The sequence below is a fragment of the Pongo abelii genome, chromosome 17, assembly GCF_028885655.2.
Source record: "Pongo abelii isolate AG06213 chromosome 17, NHGRI_mPonAbe1-v2.0_pri, whole genome shotgun sequence".
NCBI classification, from domain to species: Eukaryota; Metazoa; Chordata; class Mammalia; order Primates; family Hominidae; genus Pongo; species Pongo abelii.
The window spans coordinates 35,892,361-35,906,469 of record NC_072002.2 but is presented as its reverse complement, the minus strand read 5'-3'; the positions used below and the strand labels follow the sequence as shown (position 1 = coordinate 35,906,469).

The 14,109-nt window shown below is 46.6% G+C and overlaps 1 protein-coding gene across 3 annotated transcripts in view; it reads left to right on the top strand.

Annotated features, from left to right (window-relative positions):
- The first annotated feature begins 2,470 nt into the window (after positions 1-2,470).
- ABHD3 (abhydrolase domain containing 3, phospholipase) overlaps positions 2,471-14,109 on the top strand; it is a 55,696-nt gene continuing 44,057 nt past the window's right edge. For 2 of the 3 annotated variants that reach the window (XM_054538194.2, XM_054538193.2), the window contains exons 1-4: positions 2,502-2,763; positions 3,526-3,689; positions 3,795-3,881; positions 4,783-4,965. In XM_054538194.2, the coding sequence (XP_054394169.1) occupies positions 2,617-2,763; positions 3,526-3,689; positions 3,795-3,881; positions 4,783-4,965 (581 nt within the window). In that variant the 5' untranslated portion in view covers positions 2,502-2,616. Of the gene's footprint in view, positions 2,764-3,525; positions 3,690-3,794; positions 3,882-4,782; positions 4,966-14,109 lie in introns of all 3 variants that reach the window. The other variant, XM_024236108.3, reaches the window with a different exon arrangement.

Below are 14,109 nucleotides of genomic sequence, written 5' to 3'. Positions count from 1 at the left end.
TATTTACAATCCCTTAGCTAGACATAAAGATTCTCCAAGTCCCCACCAGATTAGCTAGATACAGAGTGCTGATTGGTGTATTTACAAACTTTGAGCTAGACACAGAGTGCTGACTGGTGTATTTACAATCCCTTAGCTAGACATAAAGATTCTCCAAGTCCCCACCAGATTAGCTAGATACAGAGTGCTGATTGGTGCATTTACAAACCTTGAGCTAGACACAGAGTGCTCCTTGGTGTATTTACAATCTCTTAGCTAGACATAAAGGTTCTCCAAGTCCCCACTAGACTCAGGAGCCCAGCTGGCTTCACCTAGTGGATCCCATACCAGGGCCGCAGCCACCAGCCAGTCCTGCCCCTCAGCCCCACACTCCTCAGCCCTTGGAACCTGGCGATGGAACCTGGCGCGGCAGAGCAGGGGGCAGCGCTCGTGGGGGAGGCTCTGCCCGGAAGAAGCCCACGGTGGGGCAGGAGATGCGGCTCAGGCATGGTGGGCTGCAGGTCCTGAGCCCTGCCCCGTGGGGAGGCAGCTGAGGCCCAGCAAGAATTCGAGTGCAGCGCTGGCGGGCTGGCACTGCTGGTGGACCCTGGGCACCCTCCGCAGCTGCTGGCCTGGGTGTTAAGCCCCTCACTGGCCAGAGCCCGCGGTGCCAGCCGGCGCTCCGAGTGCAGGGCCCGCCCAGCCCACACCCACCCAGAACTCGCGCTGGCCAGCGATCACCTCGCACAGCAGCCCCGGTTCCCGCCGGCGCCTCTCTCTCCACACCTCCCTGCAAGCAGAGGGAGCTGGCTCCAGCCTCAGCCAGCCCAGAGAAGGGCCCCCACAGTGCAGCGGCGGGCTGAAGGGCTCCTCAAACGCGGCCAGAATGAATGCCATGGCCTGAGGAGGTGCCGAGAGCGAGCGAGGGCTGCTAGCACGTTGTCACCTCTCACCAGCACTTTGGGAGGCCAAGGCGGTTGGATCAGGAGTTCGAGACCAGCCTGGTCAACATGGTGAAACCCTGTCTCTACTAAAAATACAAGATTAGCTGGGCGTGGTGGGGCATGCCTGTAATCCCAGCTACTCGGGAGGCTGAGGCAAGAGAATCGCTTGAACCCGGGAGGTGGAAGTTGCAGTGAGCCGAGATCTCGCCATTGCACTCCAGCCTGGGCAACAAGAGCAAAACTCTGCCTCAAAAAAAAAAACAAAAAACAAAAAACAGAACAAACTTAAACTGAAATATGCATGCATTTATTGGTAGGTAGTGCAGAAGGCTGGTGCAGGGGTTATGAAGAATGCTATGAAGTTTCAAGTATGGCAACCAGCATATGCATTCACGTTTGCTGTGTGTGCTCAGGTGTGAGAGCCAGAGCGTGAAAATTACTTCTGCTCACGTGGAGTCCAGTACATACACTATTTTGTCCTCTCGGGAACTCTATAAAGTAGAAATTGTTACACTACAGATTATTAAAACAAGAAAAAAAACAGGCTCAGTAAAGGTAATTGAATTATTTTGGGTGCTGCAGCCAACCACCAAGTTGAAACGACCAAATCGAAGCCAAATAAATTGCTCACTTCTGGCCCGTCTCACGTCGCCATCTAAATTACATCATTAATTTACAATCCTGTGACATTTTTCATAATCTAGACAGGACTTTCCCTTCTTTTGTCTAAGTCTTGCCATTCTTCCTACCTCTCTGAGGGAGGAGTTCATAACAATAAGCACAGGCTATTAAATCTTCTAACCATTTCAGATACCCATAAGTATCCTGATTTATCATATTGCCATAAATAAGCCTAGGAGACCCTACTTCATAAATGGTTTCTTGTCTGTACATTAGGTAATCGGTGTGAATTTCCATAAGTCTCTAAATTCAAAGCATTAATGAACCACAAATAGGCTTTTAACAATTGAATCCCGGTTGCTATTCCTGACATTTTCATTTATTTTCAGAGACCACTTTTCATTTAAGTGACACTTAGCAACTAAAAAGATTCACAGAGTGATTCAGAGTCGAGTATGATGTCCTCACTGTTCAATGCTCATAGAATATTTTTTCTCTTTCCATAGTCTTGAGGACCAACGCAAATGTCTAGAGGATGTGGGATTCTTACTTGCTAACATATCTTTGGCATTAACTCCCCAAAGCTTTGAATGCAAGGCATACTTACCTGACACCCTAAATCGCTAGTTTAGGGACACCTGCCGCAGAGCGGAATCGTTCAAGGTCACTGGGGCAGCAGGTGCGGGGCCTTAACCAGCGCTGCCGACCCGTCAGCTCTCCGCCCACCCTTGGGGATCCCCGTCGCCCACTACGACCTCGCTGGGAGAACCCGGTCCGCCCGCCCTCCCGGCGGCCGGTCTTGGAACCGCGCTTCTGGAAGGTTCCTGAGTGGCTGGCAGTGGGGGCGGCTCCAGGAGGCCGGGGCGGAGCTGGCGGCGGTCGGACCCTCGGGCTACGCCTCCCTGGGCCGCTCCGCCCCGCCCGTTGTCGGAAGCCAAGCTCCGCCAGGCAGGAGACGCTGTAGTCCGGGGTAAGCAGCGGCTCCGCGTCCGCTCTCGCCCGCTCGCCGGCCGGCTCTCCTCCCGCTGCAGGACCCGCGCGCGGCGCTCCGGGGGCCAGGCAGTGCCTGGCCATGGATCTGCGGATGTTGTCCCGGGAGCTCTCCCTCTACCTGGAACACCAAGTCCGGGTGGGGTTCTTCGGCTCGGGGGTGGGCTTATCCCTGATCCTGGGCTTCAGTGTCGCTTATGCCTGCTACTACCTGAGCAGCATTGCCAAGGTGAGCCGGGGGTGGCGCAGGGCCGCGGGCTGCTGGGCCGGGAGCGAGGGTAGCGGGCGCGGCGCGAGGCTGCGCTCCCAGGGGCGGTCGGCAGCCCTGGGGACAGGCGGCGAGCTGCTCCCGAGCGGCCGCCCCCAGCGCGCGCGGGAAAGCCAACAGCCCCCGCCCGTTCGCCCGCCCCCTGGGGGTCCCGGCGGGGTGGTCCTCGGAGCGAAGCCTGAACCCTGCTGACCTCAGCGCTGCGGCGCTGCCCGGTCACCGATCGCGAAGCCGGCGGCGCACTCGGGAACGCCGTGGCGCTTTTGAAAATGACTCCCGGCAGGGCATGGTTGGTCACGCCTGTAATCTCAGCACTTTGGGAGCCCGAGGCGGGTGGATCACCTGAGGTCAAGAGTTGGAGACCAGCCTGACCAAAATGGTGAAACCTCGTTAAAATTACAAAAAATTAGCCGGGCGTGGTGGCGGACGCCTGCAATCCCAGCTACTCGGGAGGCTGAGGCAGGAGAATCCCCTGAACCCGGGAGGCGGAGGTAAAAACAAACAAACAAACAAACTCCCTTATCGCGATTCTCGCCTTCCCCTCGTGGCATTGGCGAAACCCCCGTTTCAGTCCTCTGTGACCGTAAATTTTTTGCGTCAGCCCTCCAGAAAGAGATGTAATCGGAGGGAGCGCGCGCGCGAGAGGCAAGTCTGCCGGTTTCTGGTTTACGGTTGGCAGAAACTTTGCTCTGGGCCCTTCTCTGATACTGCTTTTCCCTTCAGAAACCCCAGTTAGTGACGGGGGGTGAGAGTTTCAGCCGCTTCCTTCAAGACCACTGTCCGGTGGTTACAGAAACGTACTACCCGACGGTCTGGTGCTGGGAGGGTCGAGGACAGACCCTGCTTAGACCTTTCATCACTTCGAAGCCCCCGGTGCAGTACAGGAAGTAAGTGAATTTCCGTTTTCAGTCATTTCTGCAAAATCACAGTTTTTTTGTTTGTTTGCTTGCTTGCTTATTCCCAGTTCTTAGTTAATAGAATCTCTGCTTTAGGAAGTATGTAGAACAGAAAGAAGGAATTAAAATGGAAGGTATGTCCCCGGCTCCATCTCCAGCTGCAGGAAAATACCCCAGCTGCAGGTATTTGCCTCCTGGCCCCCGCCCTAACCGCCAACTTGATGTAAATGGTTTATGTTTAGGATGAGAGAAGTGTTTGGGGATTACTGCCTCGCAGTTTTTCATACATCTGTCAGAAAGACCCAGATCTTTTGATGATCTGCATTCATTCATTGATATGTAGCAGATACTGGGGGTGGGGGTGGGGTGAGAAGGATGCCACTTAATTTGGGTTTTGGGCGATTTATTGGTGTAAAATGACTTCCTATTGACAGGCAAATGGGATCTTGATGATAATAGCTCTTGATGTGTTAAAGATACGGTCCAGGATTTATCAGGAACCAGATTTAAATGGTGCCGGTTATTAATTTCCCTTAGTCATCTGTCCTTCTGGAGTTTATTTTGTTGCCTGGAACTTGCACTGTTTGGGAAAATTCTGTAAGTTCATAAATACTAGTGAGAAATACTTTAAATTATTTCAGAAGAAAATCTTGAAGTATACTATACAAGGAGACTGCATTATTGAGTCCAAAGATCTAGAGCAGTGGTCAGAGATTAGATCAGCATTTTACTTATTCAGACTTCCCTGTCGCGTTAGTTGAGTGACCTCAATCAAACAAGGGTTAAATGCTGGGTGTTTTAGAGTAATGAGTAAGTACTCATTTATCTTAATAATTAGCAGTTCATTTTTATATACGACCTTGTACGGAGGTTATTGGAAATACTTGATGGTACTAATCTTCATAAAATGCTTCTAATGAAAGAAAATGATATGTAGATCGAGATATGGGTGTGTGTTCGTGAATGCTGGAAAAATGTTATTTTTCGATGACCAAATAATGTCATGTGTTTAGAATTAAAACAGAAAATTAAGACATGACTTAAAACATGTAAATAGTAATGTCTTCTGAATTATTCCTTTCAGTGAACTTATTAAAACTGCAGATGGAGGACAGATTTCACTGGACTGGTTTGATAATGATAACAGTACGTGTTATATGGATGCCAGCACCAGACCTACTATCTTATTGTTGCCTGGCCTCACTGGAACAAGCAAGGAGTCATATATCCTTCATATGATCCACCTTAGTGAAGAATTAGGATACAGGTACCAGTAAAAGATTTCTTTTTTTCCACTTGATCCATTCCAAATGAAGTACAAATATATCTACATGTTTGTTTCAGAAATACTTAGTACTTCTTGCATAGAAAAGCAGTCCCTTAAATTATTATTTTTCTCTGCATTCTTTTTTTCCGGAAGATGCATAACTGAATCATCTCACAGGAAATGTCACTTAGCATAGTAGACACCCTGCAGATTTAGGCTGAATTAATGAATGAAATTAGAGTCATCTGAGCATTGACTGAGCCCTTCCCCCCATCCCCACCCCAATGGAGAGAGTGTTATGCAGGGAGAACAGCAATTACAAACCCCTGAGAGGGTACACAGTGGTCGTCATGGCACATTCTGGGGCCTGGATTCACTAATCTTGTCGCCGTGGCTCAGCTCCCAAGTGCAAAAAATATTCAGAATCGGCTTGTAGGTCGTCCCTATTTATCAACGGTGATCTCTGCCTCTTCTGACCACCTGAGTTTGCAGGTGCACTTGGCTAGTCTCCAGTTGATGATGCCACAGCTTTTCTGAGTAACCATTATTAAGCTCAGTCACCACTGAGCTTAATACTCTGGAACTGGAGCTTAATACTCTGAGCTGGAACACTCTGTGAGTTGTATTTAAAGTAGAGTTGTATCTTTTGTTAAACTTGAAACACTTGTGTGAAAAGCTGATGGTAAGTTTACGTTAAAAAAATAACTTTAGGCTGGTCACAGTGGCTCATGCCTGTAATCCCAGCACTTTGGAAGGTGTAAAGCCAGTGGATTGCTTGAGCCCAGGAGTTCGAGACCAGCCTGGGCAACATGGTGAGACCTAGTCTACAAAAATTAGCCGGGCATGGTGCGCATGCACCTATAGTTCCAGCTACTGACAAGGCTGAGGTAGGACGATCAATTGAGCCCAGGGAGTAGAGACTATAGTGAACCATGATCGTGCCACTGGACTCCAGCCTGGATGACAGAGTGACACCTTGGGCAAAAAAAAAAAAGAAAAGAAGAACATTTTGATGTTTGATGTAAAGGGGAAAATTCCATGATAGCTAACTCAATTTTAACAAGTTAATTCTGATCTTTTATAAATAATAGCCTATTTTGTCCATGAAGTAACATTCTCTCAAGAACTATGATGTGATGTTCAAGAATTATATTCAAGAAATTTGCTTGGCAGTAGCAGGAATTCATCATTATTCCATGTTTAAGCACCATACAGTTAGATGTGAGGCTTGGTTCCTTTATTTTTTTTTTGAGACCGAATCTGGCTCTGTTGCCTAGCATGGAGCTCAGTGGCATGATCATGGTTCACTGGTTCACTGCAGTCTCTTACAGGCGTGAGTCAATGCTCCCAGCCTGGTTCCTTTTTTTTTTTTTTTTTTGGCTAAAACTTAGTCATGCTCAGAAAGTACAGAAGATCATAAAGCCTTTTGTACATATTTAAATTACTGCTTCTAGATTTGGCCTGAGCTGTCTCTCAAGTCTTAGAACTGCTTTTAAAAACAATGTGGGTCAGGTGCAGTGGCTCACACCTGTAATAATAGCACTTTGGGAGGCCGAGGCGGGTGGATCACTTGAGGTCAGGAGTTCAAGACCAACTTGGCCAACATGGTGAAACCCCGTCTCTACTAAAAATACAAAAATTAGCCAGGTGTGATGGCAGGCACCTGTAATCCCAGCTACTCAGGAGGCTGAGGCAGGAGAATTGCTTGAACCTGGGAGGCAGAGGGTGCAGTGAGCCAAGATTGTGCCATTGCACTCCAGCCTGGGCAATAAGAGCAAAACTCCGTCTCAAAAAAAATAAAAATAAAAAAATTGGGGCCAGGTACAGTGGCTCACGCCTGTAATCCCAACACTTTGGGAGGCCGAGGCGGGCGGATCACAAGGTCAGGAGTTTGAGACCAGCCTGACCGACATGGTGAAACCCTGTTTCTACTAAAAATACAAAAAAAGTAGACAGGTGTGGTGGCGCATGCCTGTAATCCCAGTTACTCGGGAGTCCGAGGCGGGAGAATTGCTTGAACCTGGGAGGCAGAGGTTGCAGTGAGCCAAGATCGCGCCACTGCACTCCAGCCTGGGCGACAGAGCGAGACTCCGTCTCAAAAAAATAAAAAAATAAAAACAATGTGGTTGAAACTCAAGGACTGAGTCTTATAAGCTCTGGAGTTGCCAGTGCACATACCTTTTGTCCATTGCTTGTAAAGGTTGCCAGATTTTCACTGGGCGCAGTGGCTCACGCCTGTAATCCCAGCACTCATCCGCAGGCTGAGGCATGCTGATCACAAGGTCAGGAGTTCGAGACTAGCCTGGCCAACATAGTGAAACCCCATGTGTACTAAAAATACAAAAATTAGCCAGGCATGGTGGCACGTACCTGTAATCCCAGCTACTCAGGAGGCTGAGGGAGAATCGCTTGAACCCAGGAGGTGGAGGTTGCAGTGAGCCAAGATTGCGCAATTGCACTCCAGCCTGGGCAACAAGAGCAAAACTCTATCTCAAAAAAAAAAAAAAAAAAAATTATTACAAAAGCAGAAGCTGCAGGGCCTCTTGAGGCCCAGGCTGAGAACTCCCACAGTGCTACTGGTCAAAGCAAGTCACATGATCAGCCCAGAGTCAAAGTGTAGGGAAATAGACTCTGCCTCTTGATAGGAAGAGCTTCAAAATATTTTTGCAACCTACCACAGAAAGCCAGGTAGTTTTAAAGACCACTAAGAATAAAAATAGATCTGGAAGTTTGGCGCAAGGCTGAGTTGAGTCTTTAAGTACCAAAATGATCTAAGTCATTGGTACTGTAGCATGGGATCTAGCGGATAACAGGGTTTGTGAAAAGCTGTGTAATATGAAGGAATGTGCTTGGGCTTTGGAATCAAGCTGGATTCAAATGTTGGAACTGCCACTTTCTAAGGGACCCAGGGTAGTTAATTTAACTTCCTTCATCACAGTGTTCTCACCTACTTCACAGGGTTTAGTTAGAATATGTAAAGTAGGCTGGGTGTGGTGCCCCATGCCTGTAATCCCAACACTTTGCGAGGCTGAGGTGGGTGGATCACTTGAGGTTAGGAGTTCGAAACCAGCCTGGTCAACATGGCGAAACCCCGTTAACCAGGCATAGTGGCGTGCGCCTGTAATCCCAGCTACTCAGGAATCTAAGACACAAGAATCGCTTGAACTTGGGTAGTGGAGGTTGCAGTGAGCTGAGATCATGCCACTACACTCCAGCCTAGGAGACAAAGCAAGGCTCCATCTCAAAAAAAATAAGCATAAAGTACTTGGTTGGGTGTCCTGCACAAAGTGGGTCTTTAGAAAATGTTTATGTCAGCCAGGCACAGTGGCTGATGCCTGTAATCCCAGCAGTCTGGGGGGCCAAGGCGGTGGATCACCTGAGGTCAGGAGTTCAAGACCAGCCTGGCCCGCATGGCGAAACCCCATCTCCACTAAAATTACAGAGAAAAATTAGCTGGGTGTGGTGGTGGACACCTGTAATCCCAGCTACTCGGGAGGCAGAGGTTGCAGTGGACCAAGATGGTTGAACCCGGGAGACGGAGGTTGCAATGAGCTACTGTACTCCAGCTTGGGTGACAGAGCAAGACTCTGTCTTAAAAAAAGAAAAAAAAGAAAATATTTATGTCTTCCTTCCCTCATCTTCTATTCCCTGGCCAGGGTAGAAAATGTTTTATAGGCCGGGCGCAGTGGATCAAGCCTGTAATCCCAGCACTTTGGGAGGCCGACGTGGGCAGATCCCCTCAGGTCAGTTCGAGACCAGCCTGGCCAACATGGTGAAACCCCGTCTCTACTAAAACTACAAAAAATTAGCTGGACCTGGTGGCAGGGGCCTGTAATCCCAGCAACTTGGGAGGCTGAGGCAGGAGAATTGCTTCAACCCGGGAGGCGGAGGTTGCAGTGAGCTGAGATCGCACCATTGCACTCCAGGCTGGGCGACAGAGCAAAACTCCATCTCAAAAAAAAAAAAAAAAAGAAAGAAAATGTTTTATAATTCAAAAGAACGAGTACAAGCAAATCTACCTCTTGGGATAGAGAAACATGTAGTTTCCTTGTGGGAGTACATAGATGTTAACCATGTCTGCTATAAATGAGAGTTTCAGTACCTTCAGTATGAACATCCTTGAAGCACAGGGTGCATTCGCCATCCTGTCCCAGTTACTATCTTGTGTAAAGGTTGAAGGTTTAAGGAGAGTCATGGATTATGTCAGGTCACCAGGGAACTGTCAATGATTTACTGGTGAGATACGATTTAGATATTAGAACCTAACTCCCAGCATATGGTCAAAGGAGACATAATGGTTTATTGTTGATGTTAAACCATTGTTTTTTTCCCTCTACCTGAAAACTAACGAAGTACTTTTCTGTTAAGGTGCACTAATTCAAAATTCAGGAAGGATGGGATGGAAACTAGGCTTAAGTTTGTTTAAGATAATTGTGAGCAAACGCTTTACTATGTAAGTCAAAGGTAAACAGAATGAGGCTAGGCATTGTGGCTCAGGCCTGTAATCCCAGCACCTTGGGAGGCCGAGGCGGCTGGATCACTTGAGGTCAAGAGTTTGAGACCAGCCTGGCCAACATGGCGAAACCTTGTTTCTACTAAAAATACAAAAAATTAGCCGGGCATCATGGCATGTGCCTGTAATTCCAGCTCCTTGGGAGGCTGAGGCAGGAAAATCACTTGAACTCGGGAGGTGGAGGTTGCAGTGAGCCAAGATCACGCCACTGCACTCCAGCCTGGGCAACAGAGTGAGACTCTGGCTCAGTTTTTGAAAAATAAGAGGATAAATAGGCTGGGCACGGTAGCTCATGCCTATAATCCAACACTTCGGGAGTCCGAGGTGGGTTGATCACGAGGTCAGGAGTTCAAGACCAGCCTGGCCAATACGGTGACACCCCGTCTCTACTAAAACACAAAAATTAGCCAGGTATGGTGGCACGTGCCTGTAGTCCCAGCTACTCAGGAGGCTGAGGCAGAAGAATCACTTGAACCCGGGTTGTGGAGGTTGCAGTGATCCAAGATCGCACCATTGCACTCCAGCCAGGGCGACACAGCGAGACTCTGGCTCAAAAAAAAGGTAAATAGAATGAGATGGGGAATGTTTGGCCTGCCTACATGAAGATAATCTTCACTGGTGGATTGCAGTATGTACTCTTTTGGATAGTTCCTGCCCCCACGAGGAGAAAGTTGCTAAGCCAGATAAATTCTTTCAAATTTTATTAATCAGTTATGTCTACCACCTCCTGGAAGGTAAGTAAAGTAAGAGAGGCCAGGAATGCCAGGTGCAGTGGCTTATTCCTATAATCCCAGCACTTTGGAAGGCTAAGGCAGGAGGACTGCTTGAGCCCAAGAGTTTGAGACCATCCTGGACCACATAGTGAGATCCCCCATTTCTACCAAAAAAAAAAAAAAACCCAAAATAATAACAATGAATAATAATAATAAAAGACCATAATTATGTTTAGAGAGAAGCCCTCTTCATGGAAACCAGAAAGCTGGAGAAAAGGCAGTTCTCTCTAACAATTTACACCTATATGATTGATAAAGTAGTTAGAAACCTTACCATTCATTCCAAAAAATCTCCAGTAATATAGCCTAATAGGTATTATTTTATGTACATGAATAATATCTTGTTTTCTTAAATCCTTTTCCCGTTTTCTGAATTGATTTCTAGTACTACAACAAAAACAAGGAGAAAGGCCGGGCACAGTGGCTCACGCCTGTAATCCCAGCACTTTGGGAGGCCAAGGCAGGTGGATCATGAGGTCAGGAGATCGAGACCATCCTAGCTAACACAGTGAAACCCTGTCTCTACTAAAAATATTTTTTAAAAAATTAGCCAGGCGTGGTGGTGCCTGTGCCTGTGGTCCCAGCTACTTGGGAGGTTGAGGCAGGAGAATGTTGTGAACGCGGGAGGCAGAGCTTGCAGTGAGCCGAGATCGTGCCACTGCACTCCAGCCTGGGTGACAGAGCAAGACTCCATCTCAAAAAAAAAAAAACGAGAAAAACAGTAACTGCAACAAAATCTGAATCATCTTTTGACTTTTTAAAATTGAGAGCCATTATTACTTGGGGGAAAAAAAATTTAAATTAAAAAAAATAAAACCAAGAGCCTTCATTTACCATTGTATTCCACCCCCAACTACTATTAACAAGAATGACCCATCCAGAATTATACAGTTGTAAGTTCATTGAAATCTAGGTCAGTCATAAGTATTTTGGTGCTGCAAAGTACAATATCAGAACCTATTCCCAAAGAGCATACAGTCTAGTCGAAGTGGCAAAGACTGTGCAGCAACAGGGAAATGTACATCAGAAAGGAGCAGAATTGGCTGTAAGTGACAAAAAACTCAATAGTGACGATATAAACTTATTTCTCTCTCATGTAAAAATCTAAGAAGGTAGATCACAGCTTGTGTGGCACATGGCACATGTCAGTGTCAGGAACCTAAGCTGCTTTTATTCTTAGGTTGGTGCAAAAGTAATTGTGGGTTTTGCCATTAAAAGTAATGGCAAATTTAATGCCATTAAAAATAATGGTAAAAATAAAAGTAATTTACCATTATGTTTAATGACAAAAACCCCAGTTACTTTTGCACCAACCTAGTGTGTTGCTTCATAACATGGATGCTTCAGCAGTAGCCATCACATCTGCATTCTAACACCCAAGAAGGAGAAAAAAAGCAAGAATAGGAAAAGTACCATCTTCCTTTAAAGATGCATCGCAGCAATTGTGCACACCACTTTTGCTTGTATCACATTGGCCCGCTCTTGGCTGCAAGGGAAGCTTTAAAATTAAATCTTGGCCATGCACGATGGCTCACGCCTATAATCCCAGCACTTTGGGAGGCCGAGGCAGGCAGATCACTTGAGGACAAGAGTTCGAAACCAGCCTGGCCAACATGGTGAAACCCCGTCTCTACTAAAAATACAAAAACTTTAGCTGGGCATGGTGGCGGGTGCTTGTAATCCCAGCTACTTGGGAGGCTGAGGCAGGAGAATCGCTTGAACCCAGGAGGCAGAGGTTGCAGTGAGTTGAGATTGCGCCATTGCAACTCCAGCCTGGGTGACAAGAGCGAGACTCCATCTCAAAAAAAAAAGTCATATCTTTATTTTGGACAGCCATGTACCAACTAAAATTGGGAGTTCCGTTGCTGAGGAAGAAGGGAAGGATGGATATTGGGAGGTGACTAGCAGCTCGTGCCGCTGAGTAGTCAAGAGTTGGCAGTACTGGGATTCAGAAATATCAGAAGAGCCAAAAGGGTCATTTTATGGAGGGAAGGAGTAGATCAGCGGTGTCACATACAACTTAAAGGAGAAAGAGGATGAATAAAGCAAAACCTGAGAGGATCTCAGTAGAGCGATGAGGAAGGAAGCCAAACTGCTGGGTAGATGACCTCAATAGACAGAGCAGGAATGGATCACACGTTCGATGAGTTCGACAGAGAAAGGAGAGAAACAGGACAGTTGTTAGAAGAGGGCAAAAGGATCACTCGAGGGATTTTTGCAAGATTGTAAACTTGTGTTTTAAGACATTTCTTACCGTCCTGTTACTTTATTTCCTACTTAGAGAAAAAACTAATTTTTTGGTAAGAGGAAAAAACTAATTTTTTGGTATGGTTTGACAGAATTAGGATCTCTTATTCTTCGTTGCAGAGCCCACCTACTGGTAGCAAGGATGTCACTGTTCATCATTTATATTCTTGAGAGACTCAGTGTAGGAGATTATTTAAAAGTTGTTAAAATTTGCTTCTAAATGTGGTCCTGGCCAGGAACAGTGGCTCATGCCTGTAATCCCAGCACTTTGGGAGGCCAAGGCAGGCGGATCACTTGAGGTCAGGAGTTCGAGACCAGCCTGACCAACATGGTGAAACCCCATCTCTACTAAAAAATACAAAAATTAGCTGGGTATGGTGGCCCCCACCTATAATCCCAGCTACTCGGGGGGCTCACTGCAACCCAGGAGGCAGAGGTTGCAATGAGCCGAGATTGTGCCACTGCACTCCAGCCTGGGTGACAGAGCAAGACTTAGTCTCAAAAAAAATAAAAAATAAGTTTAAAAAAAAAATGTGATCCTGAGAATATTTTATGTAGAAGAAGTAGCAAGTAAATGTCATTTGAAGTTATCATAGCTCTAGATGCAATTTAGCTTTTCCTGCAGCATTAGAGGTGCCTTGGTGGGGGACGGGTGGGGAGTCTAGCTACAGACTTCCTGAGGGAGGAAGGATGAGAGAGGCTGAACTAAGGTAAACGAGACAGCAGAACAAAAGGGTTAGTTCTGACCATGCTTTCCCTCATCTGAAAGCAATGTCTTAGATAAGAAATTATTTTAAATTACCACCAGAATATTTTTTTCTTAGTAACTCATTTTGTTAAAACTATTTGGTTTTTAAACTTTTGGGAATAAGGCAGTTAACTGATCATTTGTGAGACTAGCCAGATTGAGCACTGAATGAAGAGGTTAGCTTCTTTCTTGGTATTCCAGAAAAAGTTATGGTGGAGACTGACAAGTGGTCCCATTCTCTAGGGCACTAATTGTTAGCTGTTCCACTGTAACATGGCACCTCAATTAAACCTTCAGGGACAAAGCTCTTTTTATCAGAATTGGCATGCCCTCAAAGGGTACTCTGTGTTCAGAGCACCCGTCTTCTTTGGAAAAAGAGACCTGAGTGTTACAGCTTAGGTAGTGCTGGGCAGTGAAGTGAGGTGGTTAAGTGGATTCTTGAGTCGGATCTGCCTGGGTTCAGATCCTAGCTCTGTCATACACTACCTGCCTACCCACAGACAAATTATGTCATTCTCAGCACCTGTTTTCTCATCTGTAACAATACCTAGACCTCATAGGGTTGTGTGGATTGCATGTAATGTGTAGAAAGAATGTTGACTAATACAGGGCTTATGGCAAACATTTTGTAAGTGTTAGCTATGAAACCTTAAGAAGTGAATTAGAACCATTGTATGGCTTAGGAAAGAGCCCCACTGTTGTAATCTGGTCAGATTAAAATGAGCTACTTACTGCCTACACCTTACTGTTATTAATACCAAGAAGATGCCATTCCAAGAGAGCCCAGAGACAACAGTGTGCCTGGCAAGCCAAAGGGTAGTGCAGAGAGAAGGAAGGAAATGTCTTGCTAAGGCAGAGTGGCC